The sequence below is a fragment of the Papilio machaon genome, chromosome 15 (genome assembly GCF_912999745.1).
Source record: "Papilio machaon chromosome 15, ilPapMach1.1, whole genome shotgun sequence".
NCBI lineage: Eukaryota > Metazoa > Arthropoda > Insecta > Lepidoptera > Papilionidae > Papilio > Papilio machaon.
The window spans coordinates 53,604-68,977 of NC_060000.1; the positions used below are offsets into that span (position 1 = coordinate 53,604).

The window sequence follows — 15,374 nt, forward strand, 5'->3', positions numbered from 1 at the left end:
GGGAAGTGAGGTATCCCTTGCTGACGTAACAAAAATCAAGGATCAATCAGATCTCTAGAGATATTAAGGAACTCCCCGAAGAACTACGACGAAATCCCGGCATTCCTCTGCCCGCGCACCGCGCCCTGCGCTGCACTCTCGACGTCCCGGCGTCCCGGCGCTCCCGCTCCCGATCCCGGCCGCCAGTAGTCCTGCGTCCGCATGCCGCACTCGTCGCCGCCATCACGCGTCTCTCCCCTCGTGGCACACTTTCGAGCGCGAAGTTTTCGTAAAGTGAGTTATTATCCGTAGCTGGCGAGTGAAAACAGAGTGACAAGAGATGCGAAACGCAATCCTTTTTGTGATGACTGACAACGAGAATGACGCACGTCACGAGGTGTGCTTTGCAAAGCGATAGTGTGACAAAAATTTAAAATGTACCAAAACGGTAAGCGTTCATAATTCAAATCAAAATAAGTTATTTAGTCAATGAAAAAATCACTTGCAATTGCTGTTTTTTTAAACATGATATTGTATTAGTTATTTTCGAAAATATTAGCGAATAAACTTATAAATTAAAAACTTGCGCCCAGTTCTGCGAACCCTGCACCCCGCAGTGGACTGTTGTTCTTAAAGGTATCTACTCTCAAAATATTTAGGACTTTCGTAAATTCCATCAGATCTCAATAAACGTCATTAATAAACGCTAATCAGGCTAGGCATGGTTGAAAGCCTGGACAAGGCCAGCCGATAAACTAGACTTCTAGAGAGGCTAATAGTAAAAATTCTTTTTGTATTCCAAGGGGAATGCTTATCAACTTGTGGTCCAATTTTTAATGAAAAGGTGACAAGAAGTTTTTTAATAAACCGTGTGGATTTATAGGAATTGTAAGCATCTTAGTATTTTGAAGTAGTTTATATACCTATTTTCAATTTTTCGATTCTCTATGGAAGTAGCTGTCTCCCCCCCCCCCATTTGAAGACCTTGCAGACTGGGCAACAGTGGTCTACGCAGGGCATCAGGGTGAATGGATACTTTCTAATTCATGTGAGGTGTGATTTAGGTACTGAATGATGGTGTCAAACTTTTAAATGATAAACGACCTATGCAAGGCTTTCTTTAGTTAAATAAGAGATGAACCTGATAGTATTCAAAGATAATCTCATGAATAGAAAACATAAAGCTTACATATACCTATATATTTAACTAGCTTTTACCCGCGACTCCGTCCGCGCGGGATAAAAAAAAAATAGAAAACGGGGTAAAAATTATCCTATGTCCTATTCCTGGTTCTAAGCTACCTGCCCTCCAATTTTCAGTCAAATCGATTCAGCCGTTCTTGAGTTATAAATGGTGTAACTAACACAACTTTCTTTTATATATATAGATAGATATAGATATAGATAGATATAAACAAATGTTACTTTTCTTAACTTTTTTTATGAAAAAGGGAGAATGATAAACTATATTCATATAAAGAAGCTCTAATTGTTTTGGTCTAATGACATCAAACGCTACAGCGTCAGCGCCATTACGACAATTTATTACTATCACTTTCGTTTTCACATTTATAGCAAATTAGGCAGAAATCTGTCGAGGGGCGCAGGGCACAGGGCGCAGGGCGTTCCGACTGACTCCTAATAAATAAACAATAAGCTGCTCTCAGAAGAACCAATCTATTTGCTCCCCTTTTGTTGGAGCGGTCTCAGGCAAAAGAGAGGTCGTGGGGTGCGGGGCGCAGGGTGCGGGGTGCGGGGTGCGGGGCGCGGGGTGCGGGGCGCGGGGTGCGGGGTGCGGGGTGCGGGGTGCCAATGTGACAATAATAAAATTATTTGCTTACGATAACGATAGTCGAGAGCGTCGGTGGCTCAGGGGTTAAACAATTGACTTGCCATGTATAGATTTGTTTTCCGATTTTCGATTTACATATGTAAATTTATCGGAACAGCGCCGGAACATCAAGTTCCCGCAGTTGTCAGCTCTCGTCTAAAGCGCACTCAGATTTCACTTGCAGCTCCCACCTTGATCAGTCCTGCGCCACGGGCCGGCCCTGGCTTTCCGCCACGACGAGACAGGACCCTGTCGAGGGAAGTCCTCGCGTTCTGCGTACCGTGTGCCACTTGCTGAACACAACTTTACTGCTCTTGAATTTACTTGTAACTGTCTAAACAGTCAAGGAGTTGCATAAAGAGCATAGATACCCCCAACACCTACGTTCAGAACTCTGACGGCAGATTGATGTCTCGAACTCAGCTCTGTGCATCAGCTTCATGTCATATGACACCTTGACACACTGTATTTCTCCTGAAATAATGTATTGCGCAGATAAATTGTCAGAGAAGCACTGTAATTGAACGAAAAAAGAAATCAATTAGAATGTCATATCAAATATTAGCGATAAATAAGTAAGATTTAAGGATTAGGTATAGCAGGCAGTTGGCATTGACAATGTGCGGCGCACCGCGTGCTGTGTGCCTTGATGCTCGACCTTCAAACGGCCGCGAACCTGGCGACATCCATCCGCGTCTCGGCGCACGTTATCTCGTTATCTGACGGATTATATGCGATCTGTTACATGTTGTCATCGATATCGCCCTCGAGCGCACAACTGACCTTGTATATTCTTTGTATACTCGTATCTAATAACATAACAATACTTAAAACAGACTTCAAAACATAACTATTAAAGTAATTAAAGTATTAAATTCATTGAGTATCTCTTGTCAATCGGTTTTATCAAAAATCAAATTATTTTAATTCAATAATTTGTTACAATAGACAAGTAAACTACAAACCTGCCTTAGCCGACACCGACACCGACACCGACATCGAAGCCCAAACTGACAATATGTATACAGTAAATTGTTTAAGGATTCTGATCAACACCGTGATAAGCCATAGACAAACTGTTATTAACTATTTCTGATAATACTCTTTCTGTATGGAATTTGACCTGCACTTGATTACTTAATTTAGGATTTATTATTTTTACTTATTTATATCTATTTTTGTTTAAGTCGGTTTATACAAATACATGTTTTTTTTCAAAAATCTTGTTGCATCCGTTCAATGAAACTGTTGCCAATATAAGCGCAGTATTAAGGGAAAATCTAAATCTATCAGTCAGAAGTCTGAAGCAATCATTGATTTCGATAAATATAATAATCTAATAAAAACAAAAAAAAAACTAAGGCTGACTGACTAATAATAGCAATAGCACCATCTATTGTCTGCGTTTTAAAACAAATGTTTTAATTTTTTTTTAAATAAATAAACTGTAATGTTACACGTTAGAAATTATTATTTATTGTAACCTTCAGCATTCTCTTCAATTATGACACTCCGGGGAAGGAGACGTAACGAATGACTCCTTACTTGTCAAAGTCGGTTTAGTCGTTCAGGCTGTAGGCCGTCACAATGCAATTTCATACATATACACCCACAAACTCAAATACAAATTTAAATACGCGCAAAAACATTACCCTCTTTGTCAGTCGGGTAACGGGGTAATCATATTTACAGACAAAGCGAGACCTCACACATTTTGGTTTTGACTTTGGAAGTCGGTTAAAAGTAGGTACCATTGAGTAGCACAAAATAGTTGCGGGCAACAGCAAGTTTATAATAACTTTGTAGTCGCTTTGTTGCGTGGAGTTAAAAGGATGACTTGCTATGAAAATCAAAAATAAGACTATCCCACGGGAATATGGCCTATGAAGAGCAAATTGGCCATATAAGTGTATATATCCTTGTATAAAAATGTTACGCTGATCAGTGTAGCTATAAATCCAGCCAACGATTAAAACATTCGCGTTTATAATCGGAATACTAAGAATTAAAAATTAATATTAAGATAAAAGTATTAATACTATCAAAAAATAAAAAGTAAAGAGCAAAGAAAACTTTTTGAAAACATACATGTAATTTATGTAAGAGATTAAGAGATTGTATTGTTGTGTAACTTGTACAATTGCTTGAGTCTAAATATTATATTAGCAGTGACAGATACACAATGTTTTCTGACCAACGTCAGACCATTTAATTATCTACGAGTATGTATACATTTGATTTTAAAACAAATATGTACATATTTAATTTGTTTCAGTGCGTGTGAGCTGTGCGCCTGCGCGGCGAGTAGTTGCCTCAGAGCTATACTGACGTGACTTCGCTACGACAACGGCAAGACTGCGTCACGACTGCAACGCGACTGCGGCGCAGTTGTAGTGCGACATGTACGATGGCGGACGACAGCACCATTATCGAGGGCACCGTCAAGTTCCGCGACGGCAAGAAGGTCAGCCGTCGTTACCGTCGCAAAATTTGTATGTTATTTGTTGGTGTACTTTATCTGTATGCGTTGTGTTGCAGTGGAAGTCGCGGTGGTGCGTGATGCGGAAACTGTCACCAGTAGCGGGTGAGTGTTGTGCTGTGCTGTGCTGCGCTACGCTACTCGCTACGACTGCTTTACACTAGTGTGCGCGCTTCGCCCAGTCTCGCTCTGTTATTGTTTATTTTCAGATAAACTGTTTTAATTCCGTAAATATTTCATTTTGTCTCTGCTCGTCTTCTCCTGTTCATTATATATATAAAGTGTACCTATACATGTCAGCTGGAAAGCATTTTCCTCGGTGACGTTAATAATTACCATGTTAATTAATGAACGTGTGACGTATACCAACATCTACACCCCGCTCCCCCGCTGCCCCCGCTGCCCCGCTACCTCACACCGCGGCCACCCATCGTTTTAATTAAAAGAAGCACAGTAACGTGGCGTTACCGTTAACATCTTTGTTGTATCTTGCAATTTTTGGCCCTTTCTCAAATAACAATTTTTTTTCAATTTTATCATACTCTAAGTTAAAGCGTGTTGTAAGTACAGGGCTTTTTATTACAAAAGTATTATTCAAAAATATGCTACGATACTGCGATATAAAAAAGTGTGTGTTTACACTGTATTATACCAGCACGAGCACGCTATAGGGTGTGGGCGGACGTTACGGATTCATTTAACTATGAATCTATTCTTGCTACTTTTTTCGTCTCCCTGATAATGTGAATTATGTATGTGCGTGTGTATAGAACGCGGCATTAGGGCAGAGGGGCGGTAAAGACCCGCGCTATACATTTGTGGTGATTTGCGGGGAAATGGCTTGTTTCCTGCTACATACAAAGTGTTTTAGTTCACCGAAATAATTAACTCGTAAGCGCCGACACAAGTTGTGGCGGAAAGTATTAGATGAAGACAAATAAAATAAAGTAAAAAAAACACAAGTAGGTGGGTTACCAAATATTGGATCGAGTGAGCGGGATGGGTCCGTTCTTGTTGAAGTATATATTTATTAGTGAAAGAATTGATTGTGATGTACAAAATGACGAGGGGAACTTAAAAGTTTTCTGCTAATTGGGAAAAATCCATAACAATACTCCCTCGCTTTAATGTGAGCCTGACGGTGTTCGACGTTGCGTCTCAATAAACGTAACCACCTCAATATAAACATATGTGTCGTGAGGCGTGAGGTGTGTGTTGTTAACATCAATGGGGCCGCGCTGACAAAATTTCCTCCAATAGTGCAGCGGTGATCGGGCAGGCTCGCCACCTATGACACATGTACAATTCTAGTATCGGCGCTGACGTAACATGAATGATCTATTAGTCGGAGCACAACAGCTTGACTTCGTTCCATGTGAAAAGAAGCGAATTCAGCTTGTTGGATTTGATGCGTTGCAGCAAAAAGAACTGAAATACAGGGCGGCGGGGCAGGGGGAATAAGAACAGCTTTAACGGGCACTAAACACTATTACAGCGGCGTTTGTATCGCTTAGTCAGCACGCGCCCTCACCGCCCCCTGCCGCGCTGTCACTGGATACTTTAAGAAACATGAGCAAGGGAATACAAATCCCTTTTGAGTATATTTTCAGACTTTGGAATACTTAAAAGTAAACTAGTAGTACTACTTAAGCTTAAGCATTTTCATTCAAATCAATAACGTCATAGCAATTCTCTTTATTGACATATATTGTTTATTTAAAAGGTAAAATCAAATTGTAGAATGGAAGATCTGATAAGTTATCTGACCTGTAAATACGCAATTCGTCACGGCATTCTTGGGCGCGCCTCTGTGCCGTCGCGGCCGCTCACCTCACATAATTGCTCCACGAGGACTCCCCTTTCTGCGTCCACCGTTACCGCTGATATTTGTCTCCGCCCCTGTCGCATCTCCGCCCCTGCATTGACTCATAAATGCTACATATTTTGTAAAACATCTCTTTGTTCACTATTTAGGAATCTCTTTAGAAATGATTCCAAACTGAACTCGCATACTCTAGCTGACTGCCAATCAAATAATTGAATTGATTAATTCGTGTTTTCTAAAATGAGAACAAACCAGTGTTACGTTTTTTAAAAATAAATTTTGTAAGAGATACATTTTGCAAAGCAGCTGTTTTACCGACGATGAGACTCTGATATTCCACAGTAAAAATGATTAAAGTCGATGTGATGTGATGTATTCAGATGTTCCGCAATACAATGCGTGCGGCTGAATTAAATTTCGAAATCGTCGCTCTGAAGAAATTAAATAGAAAGGCACCTATACAAAGTGAAATAGGAATTTGTGATGGCGCGGCTCGAACAAAACGGTAGTCGGCGACAACTCGCTCTGAATAACGGCCTGGCGTAATGCCGTAGTCACGCAGCGCTTGGGTGTTTTAGTAGTGTCGCGTAGTAGCGATGTAGGCGACGAGCGACAAGAGCTGAGTGTATCAGCGCCTGGCGCGATTGCGTCGAATACTAAGCAGTGAGGATTGTTAGTATTCGGCTGGGGGTGGCGGGGGGGGGGGGGGGGGACGGTACTGTAGTCCCTGTGCTACGTGACTGTCGCTATGGAATTTCATTTTTGACAAAGGTGCAGTTGCTAATTTAGTTTCCTTGTTTTAAAGAAGTGATTCGAAAATATTTGGCAGTATGAAGGCAAGCTTTGTAATTAGTGTGGCTACAACAGACGCGACATTCTTACTTCTTACTAATATTATAAATGCGAATGTTAAGATGAGCGAGCATCGAGCGGTAATGATTTAACACAAAAACATTTTATTCTAAACAGTTTACTAAATATTTCAGTAGTTGAGCAAACGTCGTTGATGGCTCTGTCGTCGGTCGCGTAAGACAAGCATCCGCGTGCAATGTTTTGGCCGTCTGTTGGCGCGGCGGGCGGCGCGGCTGGCGGCGCGGCGGGCGGCGCGGCGGGCCGTAGTCGTACTTTGTTAATTAAAGCGTTCATCGAAACGCAAATTGCAGTGGCGGCGTGCGGTGTATAACGAGCGCCGCGTTCGCCGCTCTGCACCATGCGTTAATTGCACGACTCGGGGGCGGCGCTGCTGCGTACAATTTTAAACCGTTCTCACTAATTTGAATTGAAAATGATCGCTTACGGCCACGACTGAGCCGACCCCCCTTCTAATGAATCTATCCAAAGTCTTTTATAAGTACCTAATTCCGACGGGCGCCTACCTATATTGCGTTCCTCTAAAACGACAATTGGAAATTAATAATGTATAGCGAAAATTAAATTATAAATGTTTTCCATTTTTATTTCTCTGTTGTATCATTTCGTAAGTTTGTGAAATTAATGAAAAAGAAAAAACAGTTTGCGTTTAGTTGAATTCAAATTATTTTTTTAAAAGAACCGCAAACGAAAGTAATCGTACATCGTGTTAGTCGGTCACGTGAACGGCGTCAGTGATCGTGACGTCGTCAGCCGGGCGAGCCCGGCCTCTTGCTGCCAGCCGTAGTCCTGTGTAGTCACAAATACAGCCAAAATTTAAGAAATTACAAAGTTTACAATAAAGTGCCGTAGGTCGCTAGCAGTGATAGTTTGCATTGTTGATGATTGACGTTGACGTTACCGGTTCGTGTTACGTGCAATGTGCACAATGTGTGCAGACTGCGTGCAGCTGCAGCTGTACGGGGATGCGCGCGCGCGCTGGGCCGGCGCCGCCAGCAAGGCCGCGCTCTCCCTGGACGGCTACCTGGGCTGCGAGACCGGCTTCACTCTCGACAAACACTCACACACGCTGGCGCTCGTGTGCCGCGACCACACCGCCGTGCTCGCCTTCGAGACGCGGGAGCGCCTCATGCAATGGCAGGTTCGTGCGCGCCTTTCTTTGTAAGTTAAAAAAAAGAAGAAGTGTAATGTAAAACAGTATAGTTTTTTCTAATTATCTATTGTATGTATCTTTTTTTCTTAACACTAATAGTTCCATATATAGGCAGCAAGCTAGGGCAAACCATAGAGTTTTGTGACGAGTTTGTATGTTGCGTTGGGGATGCGCAGGTGAAATTGCAGGCGCACGTGGCCGGCGCGCGGCAGTGGCTCGTGGTGGTGGCGCGCGGCGGCCGACTGGCGGCGGGCCCAGCGCGTCTGCTGCTGCGGGCTCCGCACGCCGCGCTCGTGGCTGGCGTGCCACCGCGTTTGCTCGCCGTTTGGGAACTCTCGCATCTCAGGTACTGCAGGCACCGAATAGATCCCACTAATTATTATGATTAACTGGATCATACCTAAATGTCTGTGGTTGTACCCGGCAGGCGGTACGGCGCGGCACAAGGTCGCTTCTGCTTGGAGGGTGGGGCGCTGTGCGGTCGTGGCGTCGGCCTTCACGTGCTGGTGACGGACCAAGCGGCGGAGATAGCGCGCGAGTTTGACTGTGCCTCTCGTGGAAACGTCTCTCCCTCGAGATGGTTTGCTGTCTTTAAGAAAAATGAAGGTGCTTATTGCGAACTTATTACTTTGCCTAACGAGAGGGAGAAGGTTTTTTCTCCTTCAAGGTTTATTTACTTACATGCATGTGTAAGAAAAATATATTGACTTTACATTAAATAGTTGTTTCATTAGGTATTGATGACTAAATAATCTCGATCAGGCGCGGAGAGTTCGGGAACGCAGTCGGCGCATGGGTCGGATGCGCGCGTATCGGCGCTGAGCACGGCGCAGCGCGCGCGGCCTCCTGCGGATTTGCGCTTGTACGAGGACCCTTGTGCGGAGGAGGCCGGTGCCGTGTCGCCGTATTGGTCCTCTGCGGAGCGCACTCACTTTCAGGACATGGGGCTCGGGGACACGGCGTCGGTGTGCGAGGCGGAGGGCACGAGGTGCGGTGGGGACGCGGGGGGCGCGTGGGGCGGCGCGCAGCTGCAGCGCTGCCGGAGCTGCATGTGCAAGCTGGGCGCGCTGTCGCGTTCTTCCACGGCCGCGCTCACGCCGGGCGCTAAACACTTCAGCCCCGCGTGGACTATGGACGCGCTGAATGAAAATATTCAAAATTTTAACGTACAAAATGATACTGGTACCGGTTATAGTATAGAGAATTGTGAAGCGTTGCCTGTTGTAAGTATGTCTGAAGAAGTTTGCCGTTGTTCCGATACTCCGCCCAGGAGACCGGCCAAGCCAACCGAGCTGGAGCTCGCTGTGAGCAGTGCACACGCACCGCACCCCGCCCCGCGCTGTGCCCGCTCGCGCAGTCACTCACAACTCAGCGCATTTACAGAGTATGGATCGACTAAAATTGGGCCATACGAAAATTACGATGTTCCGAAAGTCCCATCAGCAGAGGTAAGATCTTTGTAGGGTCTGTGTGGTAAATTCTTGTATCACAATGTATTGTATTATTACTAAACCGATCTAGATTAAATTTTTACCCACAATACTTACGTGCGATCCAAAGAGTTGTTCTCAATAAAGGCCAAAGCCACAAGTTTCTCGTTGGGCTGTAGCGTCACCTTACACTTTTTTTGTTATCAGATCGATGGAGAGTACTACGATACACCTAAAAGACTCAAAGAATGTTTGAATCGGGAATTGTTTAAAATTACCAGAAGCTCCACTACTGACACTCTCGTATTTAAGAAACCTTGCGGATGTTTACTCAAACTCGGGAAAAAGTCTAAAGAACCTACGATAGTAGACTGCGAAGAAAACTTTGAGGCCGAAAATTGTCCCTGCAGGAGGGTGACGGACTGGGCTCACGCTTGGATTAGGTTACCGTACTGCAGGAGGGACAGAGATGCAACTGAAAAACCTGCGCCAAATAAAGAAAATTCAGCGCCAAGTGACGGCCCTAACGCACTGTACGCTAAAGTTGACTTATCACGAAAGACGAGAAGAAAATGTCAGCTCCAAGGATGTCCACCAACTGAAGGGCATCAGTCGTGCGATGTAGAAATAGACGAAGGGCCGTTAGCTAATTACGAAAACTTAAGCTTCGCTTTATCTCTAGAACATTACGAAAACGCGAAAGATTTGCTTAGAAAAGTAGGAATAACTGAAAGCGAACTAGACGCGATCGGAGCTAATTTGAAACCCTTTTCTTTAGCTAAAATCAGCAAAAATAGCTTATGTTCAAAGTGCGGACACCGTCGGAGCGACACGGGTTCCTGCGGCGGGGTGCAGAGCGGGGGCACCGACGAGTACCTCATGATGGAGCCCAGCAGCTTGGACAGCGACAGGTTGAGAGATCGCACGTTGGCCGCCGGATACACTCCGATGTCGCCCATCGGCGGTTTCGCGTTTCATACTTTAAAATATCCAGCGAAGAGTTCGATCAGTAGGCTGCTCGAGGAAAAATCGGCCAGCAATCCAGCCCTGTGCCCGGATCGGACATCCAAAGTCGGCGCCGAGGAGGCCACCGGTGGTCGCACGACCGGTGACGAGGAGGACGGTAGACGACGCGCGCGCGGTCGCCGCTCCAGCTCCGTCGACTCTTCGCGGTTTCTCGAGGACGTCGAGGAGTTCGAGGGGAGCGTCGGAAGCGGGGGATCAGCTACATCGATGGAAACGTTACGAGATCTGTCGGGTTCGCGTGCGCGCGCGCCATGCGCGTGCACGGGGCGCGGGGCGGGAGCGCGGGGCGGCGCACGGGGTGGCGCGGCGGCGGCGGGCGCGCGGGACTCGTGCAGCTCCAACGACTCGGGCGTCTCGAGTTGGTCGCTGCGCTCCGCCGCGCCGCCACCCGCCGCCCCGCCGCCCGCCCGCGCCGCGCCGCTTGCGCCGGGGGAATCGCGAGGTATCTATGCATCCGTCTTCAATACAAACATAAATCAATGTTTGAATGTTTGTCCTCCGTGCGTTATTACACCGGTGTCGTTTGTGGCGCAGGCGTGACGGACTCGCACAGCACGTCGAGCGGCACGTCGGACATGTCGGACTACGCGGAGACGCTGTCGCTGTGCTCCTCGCAGTCCTCCGGGGACGCACCGGCTCCACCCGGGCCCTGGTGAGCTGCTACTCTATTCATTTTTGAGTCCATGAGCCGCGACCACAGATTAATGAAAATCCCACATGCGAAGTCGAAATTGATCCTCCACGGAACTACGTGAGAATAAGTATACGAGTATGTTGCGCTGTGTATCTGAGTGTGTTGTGTCGCAGCCCACGGCGCGCCGCCAGCACGCTGCGGCCCCGCGCCGGCCGCGAGTACCGCCCGCTGGGCCCCCTCGCGCCCGCCGCGCTGCTGCCTCGCCACCATCGCGCCGGTGCAGCGCCCGGCTCGCTCTCGGACTCACAACGAACTTCCGCTAACAAACTATACTAAGCAATAACCAATAACAATCTAAAATATGTACATTTTGACATTTCTTAGTTTTCTTATAAATCTCTTAAAAACTTTTGAATTATTAAGCTAGTCTTTAATTTTTTTAATAGGACACTGTATTTTTCCTATTCCTGTATAATGTTTGGGATCTATTTTATGTGTTTTTTTATATAATATGTATGTCTGTACTGAGTGAGATGTCAATCCGCCTCGTCATCGGTCGGTCTCAGTGCGATCCGTCCATTCACACTTCCAATGACTTTACCGATTCGCAGCGGACGCGACGTCTTCATTTCCCCCAACACTCGCCGGACGCTGCCTTTCGCCGCCGAATTGCCGACGGACTTTCTACGTTCATAAACTTTTATAGTTTAAATCTTGTTATAAAAATATACGACTGAACTAAAAATTTGTAAATTATTCTCGTCGCCCGTTCACATTAAAATATTAATTGATTATGTTTTATTGATGAAAAAATGTTACAACGACGAAGATAATAAAATTGAAACAGAAACAAAACGAATTAAGAGACAGGTTATTCTAATAATAATTTACTGACCGCGACGTAACCAGTAAGCGCGAGAAGCCGCCGAATATTGTTAGTTGTCTAGTCATTTCTATTATTTACATTAACTATAAAGCGTTATATTATTATGTAAATATATTTAGTAGGGAATATGAATTACGTCAAAGATAGCAAAAGCAGTATAATATTGTATGTACTTCAAATAATATCGTCTGTATTTTGTAACGACGATATTTTGATACTCGGAGTTTATCTGATATATTCTATAAGTGGCGCGCTAGCTCGTCGCCGGGCCCCGCGGCACAGCACTGCCTCAGCCCGGCCTCAGCGGCGGCAGCGCGCGACAGGTTGTGTCATTTTCGCTATACAATTGACGATGTGATTATTTAACTAATGTTAATGAGCTCGAATTTTCTGAATAAAAATCTTGAACAAATGGCACCTTTGTTTCATTACTCAGCGATATCGAGCCCAGGTGCCTCAGCCCGTCTACTTGTGCCGTCACCGTGTAGGCGCTGCGACGCCGTCGAGGGGTCACCGCCGGTGAAGTCAGCTGCTCATTACAAAATAATTACCAAGAAACGCTGCGGAGGAGTCAGATTTAAAGTCTGATCACTCTTCCAAATCTATGAACATGCGGTGAGAGTGGACTGGAGTAGACGCTTGACTGCTGGCTCAGTAAATTAAAATATGAGAGAAAAAAACACCAAATTGAAGTAATTCACATTCAATAAGCAGTTTGAAAATATCGACCGCTTTATACTACATTTCAAAAGAAAGTTATATTTTAATTAACTCCTTTATATTATTACTGAATTTTTTATTTATCACAGGACAAGAGTTGTCTTCCCCCCTCCCCCGCCCCCCGCCGGCCGCACTAACGATCCCCCGCCATTCGTCTTCGAGTACCTTTTACTTGTGCTGCTTGCTGCTCATCTGTATGAAACTTGAGTTGATGTTGTATGAAACGAATGAATGGCTCGGGCTAAACGTCAGCCTCCTTCACTTAAATTTATGAATTTATTCATGAATTACATTCTAAATGTTACGAATCCTGGGAGGGCCCTTTAAACCTTTTCATGCGGACGTTTATAATTACAGCTTTATTTTTTAGCCTGATTGCAACATTATTGATATCAGAGTTTGAATAGAGGTTCGTTATGAGACGAGATGTACTACTACGCATATGATGTGTTTCTATAGTGCCGGCGGTGGCTTTGCTTTCTAAAAATAACATATTGAATTAGGGGATTATTATGAAAAACCTTTACCTCAATCGTAATTTTTTTCAACAAGATCATCTACAATATTTACTGTAGTTGTCGTAAGGCCAGTTTATGTCGCTGCGACAGGCGGCAACACTCGCTATGCCACAGTCTAGTCGCGCCCGAGGCTCTGGCGACCACTGCCAGAGACTGACTGGTGTCATGTGACCGGTCACCGCTCATGTACAAGTTTCTGTCTTATAATGATGAATTATTTATTTTGACGACGTCGTAAATTACAATGTTTACTTATGCAAGTAGGTTAGCGCGGCGCCGGCGCCGGCGTCAAGCGCTCGTTAATCAGTTTATGGATGTCTTCTTATTCGTTATTTCAGCTCGACTCTCCTCTGAATATCCAACTGACCGCCGACCAAGGGAGGGGATGTTACACATGATCGGAAGGATTGTTTTATAAAATGCAAGAAGCAATCAGACGCGTGTTTGTGTGTATGTGCACGGAATATAAAGATGCATTTAATCACAGCTGTTGAAGTTGAAGATATATCAATCCTTTCGACAAAAAAAAAAAACACCATCAAATAATATTAGTAAGATTGCTAGATTGTGTTACATTTAACCATGAGTCTTATAAATAAAGATGTTATAAAAAAAATCAATTCTTAGGACTTCAACAAAGAAAATTGATTTTAAAATACAATAACACATTACACATATAAAGTCGACAGGCAGGCAGCGACAGTCTGACAGTGCTCTTGCGATTTAGTTGAAAGTAATTCCCTTCAACGAAGTTTGTACAAATATTTTCATGGGCGGGTACTTGAGGCCTTATTTGTAATTAACAAATTTCGACTTCATTAAACGTGAATTTTGTTTAAACAAACTTTGTTGGAGTTATTTTATCTGAGACTACACTTAATGAGATGAAACTTGGCCGGCGAGAAACTTTCGACAAACAAGCGAAAATTAAAGAAACCGTTGTTGATTAAAAGTGGGAAAAAGTTTGTTTCATTTTGTTAAATAAAAAAACAAGTTAAGTGACTAAGATATGGTCATGAAAAACAAACAAGTATTAAAGCAAACACCTTTATCAAATACTTGCTGTCGCGTAGTCGCATAAATAACATAAATTTCTAACCTAACTAGTAGGATATTTGAATCTCTTTGATAAGTATATTATTGAATTGACTCTTACCATCTTTGTATTATTTATTATTTATTTATTTATTCATTTATTTATTTACAATACAATAATAACCTAAAATAGAACTATGTCCCACAAAATTATATAAAATAATTTGACTGTGGGATCAAAAAAAAAAAAAAACTTCCATACTTGTTTGTTTGTCTTCGACAACAATTCATCCGTTATTTTTTTTTTATTTATCTGAGAAAATGTTTTATATTCAGTCAAACATGAAGAATATTCCTCGACTATGGTAATATTAGCACCAACGAACTGGCAAACTAAAGAAAAAAAAAGAGCGCGAACTTTTTAATTTCCCGTCTGAAATATTTTACGTATAAAATATTTTACGTCTTTGTTTCGCAATCTGAATAAGTAATTTGGCGCGATTGTTCCGCGCTTGTTCCGCACCGCGTGGAAACAAACTTGTTTGCAATCAAAATTATGAAAACGCAAACTTGCAGATTGTCTCACAATTGAATCATTATCCGCCACGAAGGGATACCAAAATTCAAGATGCAGTATAATTATTTGCGAGGGACGTCTAATAAGCAATCGTAGCTCTCAACGTGGTTACAAAAAAAAAAAACTTTAATAACTTGCCCGAGGAATACGTCTTATGCAAGTGTTTACACAACCTAACTACAAGTGTCTTACAAAAAAACAATAAGTAAAAGAAGGAGACGCACACAAAGTTTTTCACTTACAGTGCGTTTCTTTTTCCGTCAAATCCACTTCCTTCTTCCATCTATTCCTTGTAAGAGAAGGATGGGAAGGGGAAAAGGACTAAAATTAGGCCTCAATTGCGCACAATCATCAGACGTAACGTGGAATTACTTCCACTTTTATGTGGTCGTGGTATAGTACTGGTCAAGC

At 43.7% G+C, this 15,374-nt stretch overlaps 1 protein-coding gene across 1 annotated transcript; it reads left to right on the forward strand.

Annotated features, from left to right (window-relative positions):
• Nucleotides 1-135: 135 nt before the first annotated feature.
• Nucleotides 136-11,276, forward strand: LOC106714362. Its single transcript, XM_045681343.1, has 9 exons — nt 136-273; nt 4,086-4,274; nt 4,349-4,394; nt 7,923-8,125; nt 8,314-8,483; nt 8,565-8,743; nt 8,900-9,585; nt 9,775-11,035; nt 11,101-11,276. Exons 2-9 carry the CDS (start codon nt 4,218-4,220, stop codon nt 11,247-11,249), a joined length of 2,751 nt encoding a protein of 916 aa, XP_045537299.1. The 5' UTR covers nt 136-273; nt 4,086-4,217; the 3' UTR covers nt 11,250-11,276.
• Nucleotides 11,277-15,374: the final 4,098 nt, after the last annotated feature.

Excerpts from the sequence above, each read along its gene's own strand:
- LOC106714362 (XM_045681343.1), top strand. The coding sequence starts at position 4,218 with ATGGCGGACGACAGCACCATTATCGAGGGCACCGTCAAGTTCCGCGAC. Across the intron at positions 4,395-7,922 it reads GAAACTGTCACCAGTAGCGG|ACTGCGTGCAGCTGCAGCTG; the intron begins GTGAGTGTTGTG and ends CAATGTGTGCAG. Across the intron at positions 9,586-9,774 it reads CGAAAGTCCCATCAGCAGAG|ATCGATGGAGAGTACTACGA; the intron begins GTAAGATCTTTG and ends TTTTGTTATCAG.